Consider the following 11,933-nt stretch of genomic DNA (forward strand, 5'->3'; position numbering starts at 1 on the left):
TGTCGACCTACTCTCCAGACACAGTCAGCAGACCATAACACTGATGCAATTTCTCTTTCTATGGTTACTATTCATATACAATAACGTACAGGTACTTGAGTCCTATATGAAGAATTCAGTGCTTTATCAATTTTACAGTACAAGCTTTTCAAAAAGATAGTAGTAATAAGACTTAAGACTTAAATCAATCTAAAAATACACACTAAAAGCTTCTTGTATATAAAATGACATCAATTACCATTAAATTCTGGAAAAGTAAGGATGCTTGTTAGCTGATAAGTTAAAAATGACTATCTGTGTTTATTTACATCCCAAAGTTATGCAGAGTGTTTTCTCTTGCCACTTGTTTATAACCATGCAAGCAGTTACCTGGACTCTGCATTTCTGTATCTTCCAAATCCTTATTTAATAGGTCAGACATGTCTAGAGAGTTCAACTCTTCCAGAGAATTCTCTTTTTCTTCTTCTTGACTCTGAAAGTTCTCTTCATCCTCAGGCTGAGAGTCTGACTTCCCTGATTCAAGGAAGATCTGACCTGCTACCACTTGAGTTCCTGTAGAACGGTCCTTTACCTGGTCCTCTGCAGGTAAAGCCTTAAAGAAAGCAGCGACATAATTCAGAAGATTAGAAACCAAAGAGCAGAAATCGGAAGAAAAAAAAAAGGTTAATTTTAAAACATATGGTGTCATGGTTTTTATCTGGGCTCCAATTAGTATAGTACATTTAAAGAGGAGTAGCAGAAATAAATTGAGCTATTAGCTCTCATTGCCTCCCTCTTAGTTCCATGAAAAGAATACTCTTCAAGATACAGAACATTCATTCTTTCATCACACAGAAGTAGTCAAAGAAACAGCAAGAGCTACAGAACTCTTGAAAATAATAAAGTTATTATTATTATCAATATGATAATCAAATCATAGTTCTGAGTTTCAGACCCTTGTTCTTACTCCACAAGAAAAAAAAAAACAGAATGAGTAGAAACTTTTCTCACCTCTGACTCCAGTGATTCATCTTGATTTCCTTCCTCATCTGTAAGAAAGGTTACAAGTCATTACAGATGTTTTCCATAATGTTTTATTTTTGAAGAACAGCTACAGTTTTGCTTTGATTTTGTTGTATTTTACCATTGATCTGAAATACTCTAGTGTATAAAGTTGAGTAATGCAAGTAATACACTTCAAAATAGACCTTGTCACCAAGTGTTGTCAGGAGGAATCAAAAGTCTCACATCTCATCTTTAAATCATGCCAATACAACAACAATCCAATATTAGAAAAGCTGCAGGATTTATCAGTACTGTAACTCAAATCAATCGTCTACATTAACATATAGTCTAAATTCTTCCAGTTCAGCTAAACTGTTTGAAAGGGTACACAGAAAGTGAAAATAACTCGAGTAATCAAAGGATTTTAGTCACCATATCAGCTTCTGTATAAGCAGCTTCAAGATTAACCAGAAATTGATATTAGCACCATCTCACTGATAATTAAACATTACTTCACATAGAAGAATGATAAATCCTTGTGCCTGACCAGCACATTCAAACTTCAGGCACAAGTTTCTCTGCAGAACTGTGAGAAATGACTTGAGCTTTAACACTGTTAAGAGCTGTAAGCTTCGTTTAACTGTCATCTATCTCACCTGAATGGACTATTATAGGCTAACTGGTTAGAAAGATGGGAAAGAGAAGCAGAAGATAAGAAAGGTCATTAGGCAGAGATCCACTAAAATGCAAAAGGGTGAAAACAAGGGAGCAGATCATCCAAAAACCTTATTTGTTATGACAGTTTCATCACTGTTTTGCAGAGCTGCGTAACTGATTCAAAGGGCTATTCATTGTACTTCAGACAACTTTACTTGCACTACCATTCATCTTGATCAAAAGCCTCAAATTATCACAGCTGAAATGTGACTCTTATCAGGTCGGACAATCTTATCAGCATCTGACACCACCTCATTTGGGTGAAATGAAAGAAAATGCTATAGGTTTCCCTCCCTCCAGTACAGAATTCAAATTAAAATAAAAAGCTTAAAGTCTAAACAAACATGCCACTAACTCCTACTACGTATTAGAATTCCACCCCACTCCCCAAGACTTTGGGGTTTGCAATGGTATCTGAGCACAAGCAACACAAGCTAGAGCTCATTAAGTGTTTGCACATCATCCCTGAAAGTAAATCACCCTATTTCATTTCCATTGCATCACTAACATTCTCTCCAAAGGAGCCAGCTTTGTTATTGAAAACCTGTACCTGAATAATTGGTTCCAAGATCAGTTCAAAGCAACCAGCCTAGTTTAACTGTTTGTGGCTCTTGGTAAAGCAGATGAGGTTGCAGAGATTACTGATTATCCAACTAGAGATAACTTAGATTAATGTTAATTCCAGAGGACTGATGACTAATATGCACCCTATGCACCCTCTATTCACAGAAGTGTCTACTTTCAAGAAAGTTGAGAACATTTCTGACAGTATTAGTGGCAGGTCACAGTTTGACCTAAGAACAGCTTATTAGTCAAGGTTCAACTCCTGAATAAAGTCACAGACAATATGCTTGTGCACCTGCTTCAGAGATTAAAGCTGATAGTTTCATTTGTTTTTCCACATGCTAGTCCTAAAGAAAAGGTAATAGACTTTTTCTTTTTAAAGTTGAGTCTATTATCAAGGGTGCCTAACTCCATAAACAGCTTCTGGAAAAAAAAAAACTGAAAATGAATCCTACCATTTTTTAAACAAATTAGAAAGATACTAAGAAGTACTGAAAGGAAAGAATGGGCAAAAGGATTTGTGCCTGAAACAAGCAGCTGGTGAAATTCACAACAAGCTTCTTACAAACCTTGCAGTACTACAGATGCAGCTGGGTGTTCTCATGCCCAGCCAGGGCATGAGATTCCAGGACAGCTAAGCACCTGCTTCAATTATCTACTACTTCATATATAGTTAAGATCAGCTTTAAATAAATGCATTTATTTTTCTTCAAGTAGAAAAACCTGTCTTCAGTTAGCTTATTTGAATACAGCAGAAGTATTCCAGCTGTAGTGCTTGGTAAGCTTTGTGAGAATTACCATTTTCAGGAGAGTAGTATGAAGAGAGGAGTAGGAATAGCAGGAAACAGGTGGTGCAGTTCAGATAAGAACATCATTAAGTTGAAGAAGCTCAGCAGTTCCAATGTTCTGCTGTATTAGAGAACAAATAGACTATAAAACTAAAGAGCTGCTGCTATCAGACAAATAATATTATTTGTTTTAACATTAGAATGCTTACTCACCTTTGGGAAATAAAGCAAAATTCAGTAACTGGAAGCTGTAAGCAATCTCCCACAGTTCTGACAATCTAACTGATCACTGACAGTTGGTTCCCTTGCAGTTTTTTGCTACAATTTTCAAGTTTCAAATGCTATCACAACAAAGCAACAAGTGAGGTTTAGTATGCTCTACACTTTGTAACAGTGGGGGTGCAAGACATGTTTCTCTGGTGCAGGAAGAAAGTATTTCTTGCACCATTAATAAAGCAAAAAAAAAAAAAACAAACATTTACTTAATCTTTGTCATCATTTTTTTCATTTCTATTTTGTGTACAGAATGTATTAACAGAGTAGGACACACACGTATAGTTATCTTTAAGTTAAAATGTTGTGCACATTAAAAAGGACATCTGCACTCAATCAACAGAAGTTTGATGACCGCTGTTCTAGAGATTACCTCTGGTATTTTAACTTCTTCAACATTCTTTTTGTGCCAGTGACTAGTCAGATGATGAAACACAATGCAAGCTCTGTTTATTCCAATTTTGTAGGAACAAAGGAAACCTTAAAAAATACCAGTGACTGATCCTTATCAAGTTTGGACCTGTTGGAGCATACCCAGAGAAGGGCAACAAAAATGATCCAAGGGATGGAACATCCTCCCTACAAAGACTGGCTGAACGGGCTGAGGCTGTTAAGCCTGGAGAAGAGAATGTTCCAGAGATCTGATAGTGGCCTTTCAGTATTTAAAGGAGGGCTATAAGAATGAAGAGGACAGACTCTTCAGCAAGGTCTGTTGTGATTGGGCAAGGGGAAATGGCTTCAAACTAGAAGAGGGGAGATTTAGACTGGGTGTAAGAACAAAGTTTTTTTACAAAAAGAGTAGTAAAACATGTTAACAGGATGCCCAGAGAGGTGGTAGATGCTCAGTCCTTGGAAATATTCAAGGTCAGACTGGACGGGGGACTCTGAGCCACTTGATCTAGCTGAAGGTGTCCCCAGGAGATATCCCTGGGGGAGCCGGATTAGATGACCTTTAAAGTTCCCTTCCAACTCAAAAAATTCCGTAATTCTATAAGAAACTTTCAACTGTGGAACTCAGAAAAGAAATGGCCACCAGAGCCAGTTAAGCATAGATGCTATTCCTATTACACAAACCTCAAAAACTTGCAATGAGTTAAGCAAAATCCTTAAGCAGCATCTATTCAGCAAGACTAGTTTCAAATTATCCCTTCAAATTATCTAAGTCAATTATTCCCAGTTACAATCTTTGTAGTGCCCTCATTTTAGGGCAACTACAAGATAAAGATAAAGGTCAACTCTCACACTGAATACAAATCTTTTTTCCAGTCTGCATGCAACTGCTGCTAGCCATTTACAGCCCCTCTGTAGAAATTGAGACTCTCAATAAGGCAACAAGCTTAGGAATGTATTCTGGTTCAGAGAAAACAAACAAACAAAAAACCTCAAGAGGGTCAGGGAAAGCCATTAAACTCTGACTTTTATGAGAACCAATACAAATATATGCATGTACTCATCTGTCCTACCAGTTAATAAAACAATACCAGTACAAAAAAACGCTCTGCCTGTCACTATTGCTAGCCAAAGAAGGTACAGGATAGCCAGAGCAAGAATTACTTCCTCTCTTTAGGCAGAGCAAAAGAACTTCTCTTTAATCCTGTGAGCAATAGAAAATATCTAGAAACAAATAATATCTGCAATCAGAAACAAATAAGATTATTTTCCCCCAACACTCTTAATGAAGCAGAAGCAGCAGAAGGCCACTGCAGCTACAAGCATCAGAAGATCACAGTCTTTCACCAGAACAGAAGCAGCTATCATTTTCACCTGCTATTGCCCATGCTCCATAGATGCCTTAGCATTATTCCCCTAGACCCAACCTCAAACTTCTTCATAATCTGTACTAACAGTATGTCTTTCAGTAGCACCCCTTTCTCTACATGAGTTTTCTTGCAAGAAATCTTCAGGAAATTGCTTTAAACAGACTATGAGTACAGTTAGGATTTAAATATATAGCTAATTAGATGACTAAGAAAAGTCCTTATTAAAAGTGTCTTCCAAAGTTTGGAAATAACAGTTGAACTATTTTTACTTAATCTTCTTAAAATCCCTCCCTTTAATATACTGCCGTTCCAGGTAGCAGTTTCCTGACATCAGGGAATGATCAAGTACTTAAAGCAGCACTGAACACACTAGGTAGACATATAACAGACTCTACTACGCAAAGATTTACTGTTACTGTAGGAAAGCAAAACACCTATGAAGTGATTTTGACTTCTTCTTCCTTCAGAAAAAAAGAGGAAGTAGGAGCAAGACAGGTTGTTTTCCCCTCCCCCTGTTATAATCTAATATCCTTTCCTAACTAATTCAGGATATTAACAAAAAATTTTATGCCACAAGAGAAATTTAAGTTTAGCAACAGCACACAAACTGTCAGGCACTGTACCATGTTTTGTCTTGGGCCTATTAATCATATTAGTCCAATCGACTCTAAATAAAACAGTTTTTTGAGGTTGATTTAAGCTATAAGAATCTCATATTAACAAACAGAGCTATGGAATTGTGGAAAAGCAGTCCAGTCAGAGGACCTGCATTCTGCATGCTACCAGAGCCACAGAGGTGCCAATAAACAGCCCCTAATTTTGACAGAACTTCCACATACACAACAGACAGTTCATTTAATGTGAATTATCTCATCCCAGCTTTATCTATTATATCAGAGAGAACACAGCATTCAGACTGCCTTGGTACATCTCCTCTCTAGCTTCATAGTCCTTGTGTGTGTCTTTTCTATGCCATGGGAAGTGTTGAGGTGGCTTATAACATTACGCACTAAGCTCTATAATTACAGTTGATATTCAGTCCAAGCTCCAACAATGGAACTTAAGTTTAAATTCCTACCACACGTATGAAAATAAATCCCAGACTAATGAATTTACCTCTAGAGAAAAGGTTAACTTCCTCGTGATATCACTCTAAAAGCACACCCTAAGTAGCACTAGATAAAGCTGTACGTTCAAGAAGTTCTCACAGACTTTAAAGACTCTCTATATAAATAAAGGCATTGCACATTTCTTCTCCTTTGCTCCTTTAGTGCCAAGAAGGAAGTGGGAGACAGGAACCTAGGAAGGGAAGTAGGATGACAACAAACACAAAACACATGAACCCAAGCAGCATCACAACGAAACAGCAAAAGGTATTACAGTGACACAGTGGAGGCTCCTGGAGTGCTGCATACATATCTGTGGGAGAAAGTTCATCTGGTAACGCCAACATCACCACTGCCAGCGCATCAGCTAAAAAAATCCATATTAGGGAGAAGAAAGCATTTTGTGTTGAACCAAAATACACCAAGCTGCACTGAAAAGGCTCCTGCCACACTACTGGAACGAACCAGACCGAGCAAGGCACTAACCCTACAGCCTCTGAGGGACCTGAGAGGACCAGTCACGCCACTAAAGGCCTACCCCAGTCTGGCCTGGCCCGGCCCGGCCCAGCCCAGCCCAGCTCCACTCTGCTCCCCCACCCCGCAGCCAAACAGCTGCCAGGAGTCCGGCTCCCACAGCACCCTGCTAAGGCCGAAGCAGCTCCCACACTAACTCCCAAAGGCTCCCAGCTCCCTCACACGTCAGAGCCCACCCGGCAGCCCCAACGCGTCCCCCAGCAGCAGGCCCCCGGGAACGAGGCCGTACGGGGCCCAGCCCACCGTGTCGCAGAAAGGCAGTAGCCCCACACTCACCAGCTGCCGCTAACCCAGCGGCCCACAGAAGCGCGACACACAGCAGCAGGGCGAGACGCACCCGCCACCCCATCCTGCCGACCTCCTCTGCACCGCTGCCGGACCCCAAGCCCGGCTCTTTCGCCCCACCCACCGCTCCAGCACCACCAATCGGCTCTCAGTACTAACGAGCAAAAGCCGACCGCTGGACGCAGCACACGCAAGCTGCCAGGAAACGACCTTCCTCTCTACATGGCCCACGCCGATTGGCCAGAGCAGGCTCTAACAGGCTGTCACACCCTCCCGCTGGCCAATGGGATCGCAGTAGGAAATAATGCCCGGCCCGCGAGAGCGCCCTACCCAAACGACGCCTCCCATTGGTCACCCGCCCGTTCCTACAAGGCCCACAATGCCTCGCAGAGGTTACTCCGATGACGTCACTACGGGGCGCGAGGCGTCACGGCGCGGTAGGACTACGTTACCCACAGTCCCCCGCGCCGAACTGCGCAAGGAGCCGCAGGGGAGCCTGGCCTGAGGAAGGGGGCGGGAGCAGCAAAGCCATTTGTATTGGGGGGAGTGGCGCGCGCAGACCGGGCGCGTGCTGCCCATCTGCTTCCATCACTGCGTGCAAAACCAAGCCGTACCGCAACCCCGGATCACTGCTATTTTATTACACGAGGTTTCACCAGAACGCTCCGTGTGTTTACGTGACGCCCGATCTCGGTTCCGTTGCGCTCACAGATCACCCCACAACGTCCGCTGCGCATAAGTGCCCCGTCAGCAGCAAATCCCGCCGTCTGCAGCGCACGGCCGCCCCGCCCAACAGCGCCCCGCCCCACCAGGCAGAGGCGTGCGGCGTCACGAGGGCGGCCGCGAGGGCGCGCATGCGCACGAGGCGGGGCTGACGAGCAGTGAGAGGGCGGGGATAAAAGCACGTGCCGTAGAGAAGGCGTTTATCGGTTCTTGCGAGGGAGGCAGCACGTGCGCGCCTTCTCAGTTTGTTCGGCGCCGTTATGCTGTAGAGCGGCACTTGTGGTCACGAGCGTGCAGTCGTGCGCGCCTGAGGAGGCTTGTGGTGAAGGCGAAGCGCTGTGTCTGCGCCCGCTGAGGTTATTTCTGAGTTATTCCACGCTTCACAACGTGTGTGCAGAGTTAATTGCAGTAAAGGAATGAGAGAAGAAATATATGGAGGTAAGAAATATTTTTTTTTTTCTCAACTTCTTAATCACGTTGCCAATAAAACACCCCTCAAGTACCAGTAGCAGCTGGTGACCTAGTGCCTGTATGTGGACCCTGCGTTCTTTATCTGGTAACCTACTTGGATTCAGGAGCCTTTTCAGATACTGGTCTTTTATTTCCTAGCTAGTCATGCACGTGGGCACGTACACATGTACAGAATTCCCTGCCTGAACTACTCTCTTCATATGCCTCTGCTTAGCTATTTGCAGCGTGTACCCCGTCGCTTTTGTTTCTAGCTACTGGTCCTATGAGCCCTGTGGCTTGTGATCTCTTCCGTGTTGCTGGCACTTGGATCTGTTGTGCTCTGGGCTCTCCGGTGCAGTTCCCTGGATATATACAGACCTGGTAATCTGTGGTCTCTTGTTGCTGGTAATTGGCCCCTGTGGCACGCATATAAGATTAAGAGTCCTTCAGGTTGGAAAAGCCCTTTGCTATTGTCAAGTCAGCCATCAGCCCGACCCACCAAGTCCATTTACTAGGGTTGTGAGGGGCCCAAAATACCAGATTCAAGGTGCAGTCAACCAGGATGTGAATACAGAGAGATAATCTCTTTCCTGGTCTTGCTTGCCATAGTATTTCTGCAGCAAGCCAGGATGTCGTTGGCCTTTTTGACTTGGGCGTGCTGCTGCACCATGTTCAACTAGCTATCAAGTAGCATCTGCAGGTTCTTCTTTTTGCCAGGCAGCTTTCCAGGTATCCTGGATGGGGTTGTTTTGACCCAAGTGCAGCACTTGGAGCTTGGCTTTGTTGAAAGCCATTCAGTTGGGTGTGACCCATCTATCTAGGCTGTCTGGATCCCCTCAGGGCCTTCCTACCCTTGAGTAGCTCAACATTCCCACTTAACCTGGTATTGTCTGTGAATGTGCTGAGGTTACAAAAAACGTTTAGTAAGAACTATTATCAGTAGACTGGGTAGATACAGGGCTTAGTTGGACAAGTGTCCTGTGTTCATTTTCCAGCTGTCCACCCTTATCCTTACCCTACCTTTGTCCCCTCCACAAAGCATTCTATAATGTTTGAATAAGCTCTCGAGTTTTTTCTAGTATCCCATATTTTTATACACTATCGCAGTCCTGCTTTCATAGTACAGTGATTTGGATTTTCTGGTGTTCCCCCTCGAGGCTATCTTGAGTAGTTTCTTTTAGCAACCTATCAGTCAATGACTGCTTGCTTCTCCTCTTTGTTATTGTCTCATTTCATACCTACTCACTAATATTTGTGCATTTATTTGCTTTCTTGTTTTTCTTGTTATTTCTATTACACTAGCTAGTACTTAACCAGGTAATTTTATTAACCAGATGCTCTTACGCTCTTTATACTCTTACAATGAGAAAGATAGTGCTATATGTTTAAGATTCTGGAATCATACTACTTTTTGTGTTGGTTCTCGTTTTAACTTTGCTGTTGAATTACTGCTTTCAGTTGTTCTTTTTTCCCCTACTGCTTATTTTCTCAGGGGAGGAACTCTGGTTATCTTCAGTGGAATTTCCTATAGGCTTTAATGAAACCTGAGTATTACATTCTTACTAGAGTTGTAACGTTACAGGCTCAGGGGCGTGAGTTATTTGTATAGATTTCTTATGTGTCTGAATTGTGCCAGGAGCCTCAACTCTACACCTAGCATGGCAGCTTTCCAGGAAGTGCAGATGGTGTGCTTCCACTAAAAACAAAGTTATCCAATTGGCTTTATGCTCATGGTCCTGTCTTTAGATGACAGTGCATAACAAACACAGCATAATGAACATCTGCTTACTCTAGAGAGGCTAAAAGTGTTGTGACATCAGACCAATCAGACATCAGACCATCAGTTTGGTGAAGCATAGTGTTTGTACCTTTTTAAAATGTTTTAATTATTGAAGAAATGTGGCAATAGATTTTTATTCTACTAAGCAAAGTAAGGAGAACTACTTAATTTAGAAGAAAAGCAGTCTAATGGTTCAGAATCTGTAACTGAAAATAACAGGAGTTGATTCTCTACTTCTGCACAGATGTGTGGATTTAAATATATGAAAGTATCTGTGAAATGACTTTGTGAGGTGACTGATAAGTTGTGGTGCAGATGCTGTGGGAAAGGAACAATTTCAAATTAAGTAATTTATTGCAGTGATATATCCAACATCCTATTAAAACTGCTTGCAACCTAAAAATATTGTACATGTTCCACTTTCCAGCACATTAATACAACAGAATGCATTGTATTAATGGCAATCTCTAGAGTAACCTGAATTACTTTAAGAAGAGCTCAAAGGAACTGAAATCCTTCAGGATGAAATAGGAGATCACAAATGCAGCATGGGGATGGGTCCTAGGGACAGGAGGAACCTGGACTTAATGTTTTCCTTTCCAGCTTGAGAATCCCATTCTTGAAACTTTCTGTGCTGATTACAGGCTCAGGTCCGAAGGAGGAACTCTACTCAGACAGTGAGCAAGCAAAGATGTACTCAGGATTATGGGAACAGTGTTGGCTATTATCTGTGGAAATATCCCCAGGTGAAGGGAAAACATAAAACCAGATGAAGAAAAGTGGGTAGTTGAGAATGTTGTTTGGTTATATTGGCTCTTCCTTAGGATTCTGTGAATTCTTGAGTGTCTAGTTTGTGTTTATAGAAGTATTCCAGCAACACTTTCATTTCTAGGGCATTTTCATTGTTAGCTTGTAAATATGGTTACTTATTGTTCATAATTCTTTACTTAGAAAAATTGAGTCATTCAGCTGGAAGCACATAAAAGAATCACAAGATTTAAACTTTCCATTATAAATAAATAATCCTAGCACTTATGCAGGGTGTAATTTATTCAGAAAAATGCTGCAAGGAAGGAATGTAGTTGGAGGATGCATTTCTTTTTTTTCTGAGGTAGTTTAGGGATGAGAAATGATCAACCCTGATCAGCTGTATATATTTAGAAACACATGTAGAAGTAACTTTCCTGCATTTAAAATGGTCTAAGGCTTGAGAGAGTAAGAAATCAATATTCAGAATAAATGTCAGCCTACCCAAGATTATATAAAGTGCATCAGCAGAGAACTAAGTTAAGCTGTAAAAGTGAAAGTCGTAGGAGGTTAGGACTGAGGTACATGAGTTGGGCTACACTTTTTGGAATGGAGTGGCAGCACATATTTTGCTAAGGGATGTTGGAAAGAGTTTTGAAGAGAAACATCCCCATTGCAGAGTTGTGCTTTTGTAGCTGTCAGGAATGAAGTGCTGTAACTAGATTTATGCATGTTGGGAGGAATGGGCCACTGACCTTTGAGGAAGGCAAAATTAAAATGATGTGGTGTTTTTTTTTTTTTGCTGGCTAGATGTGCAGCCCTATTTCACTGCTTCCAGCAAAGTATGCTGCTCTTATCTAGTCACCAGATAATATTGGTATACTGATTCACACTGAGATTATCTTGTTATGAGGTTAGTTGTCTTTCTCTTGTGTCAGATCCCGGTGGACTAACAAGCTGGCATGCTTACAGTGTTCAGACATGATTCTTGTGAAAAAAGCACATGGTAGAGAGCACAGGAATAAAAACAGCACTGACAGAACATTATGCTTTTTTTTAACCTCCACTTGGGCTGTGAAAATCAATGTTCCATTTGCTAAAAGCCATTTAACAGGCATTTCTGTGATCAAACATCTGAGACTTGAAGAAAAGTGGGACTGCTGTCTGGGAGGAATGATTTAGTAATCAGGTATCTGAAATGGTGACAATGGAAGAGTATAAA

At 41.6% G+C, this 11,933-nt stretch overlaps 1 protein-coding gene across 2 annotated transcripts in view; it reads right to left on the reverse strand.

The window, feature by feature from the left end:
* Positions 1-7,109, reverse strand: part of SEL1L (SEL1L ERAD E3 ligase adaptor subunit) — a 30,719-nt gene extending 23,610 nt beyond the window's left edge. For both annotated transcript variants that reach the window (XM_040702156.2, XM_421303.8), the window contains exons 1-3: positions 7,003-7,109; positions 991-1,028; positions 370-592 (exon numbers count right to left, since the gene is read on the reverse strand). In XM_040702156.2, coding sequence (XP_040558090.1) covers positions 370-592; positions 991-1,028; positions 7,003-7,075 — 334 coding nt within the window. In that variant the 5' untranslated portion in view covers positions 7,076-7,109. The remainder of the gene's footprint in view (positions 1-369; positions 593-990; positions 1,029-7,002) is intronic.
* Positions 7,110-11,933: the final 4,824 nt, after the last annotated feature.

This window comes from Gallus gallus, chromosome 5, assembly GCF_016699485.2.
Source record: "Gallus gallus isolate bGalGal1 chromosome 5, bGalGal1.mat.broiler.GRCg7b, whole genome shotgun sequence".
Taxonomy (NCBI): Eukaryota; Metazoa; Chordata; class Aves; order Galliformes; family Phasianidae; genus Gallus; species Gallus gallus.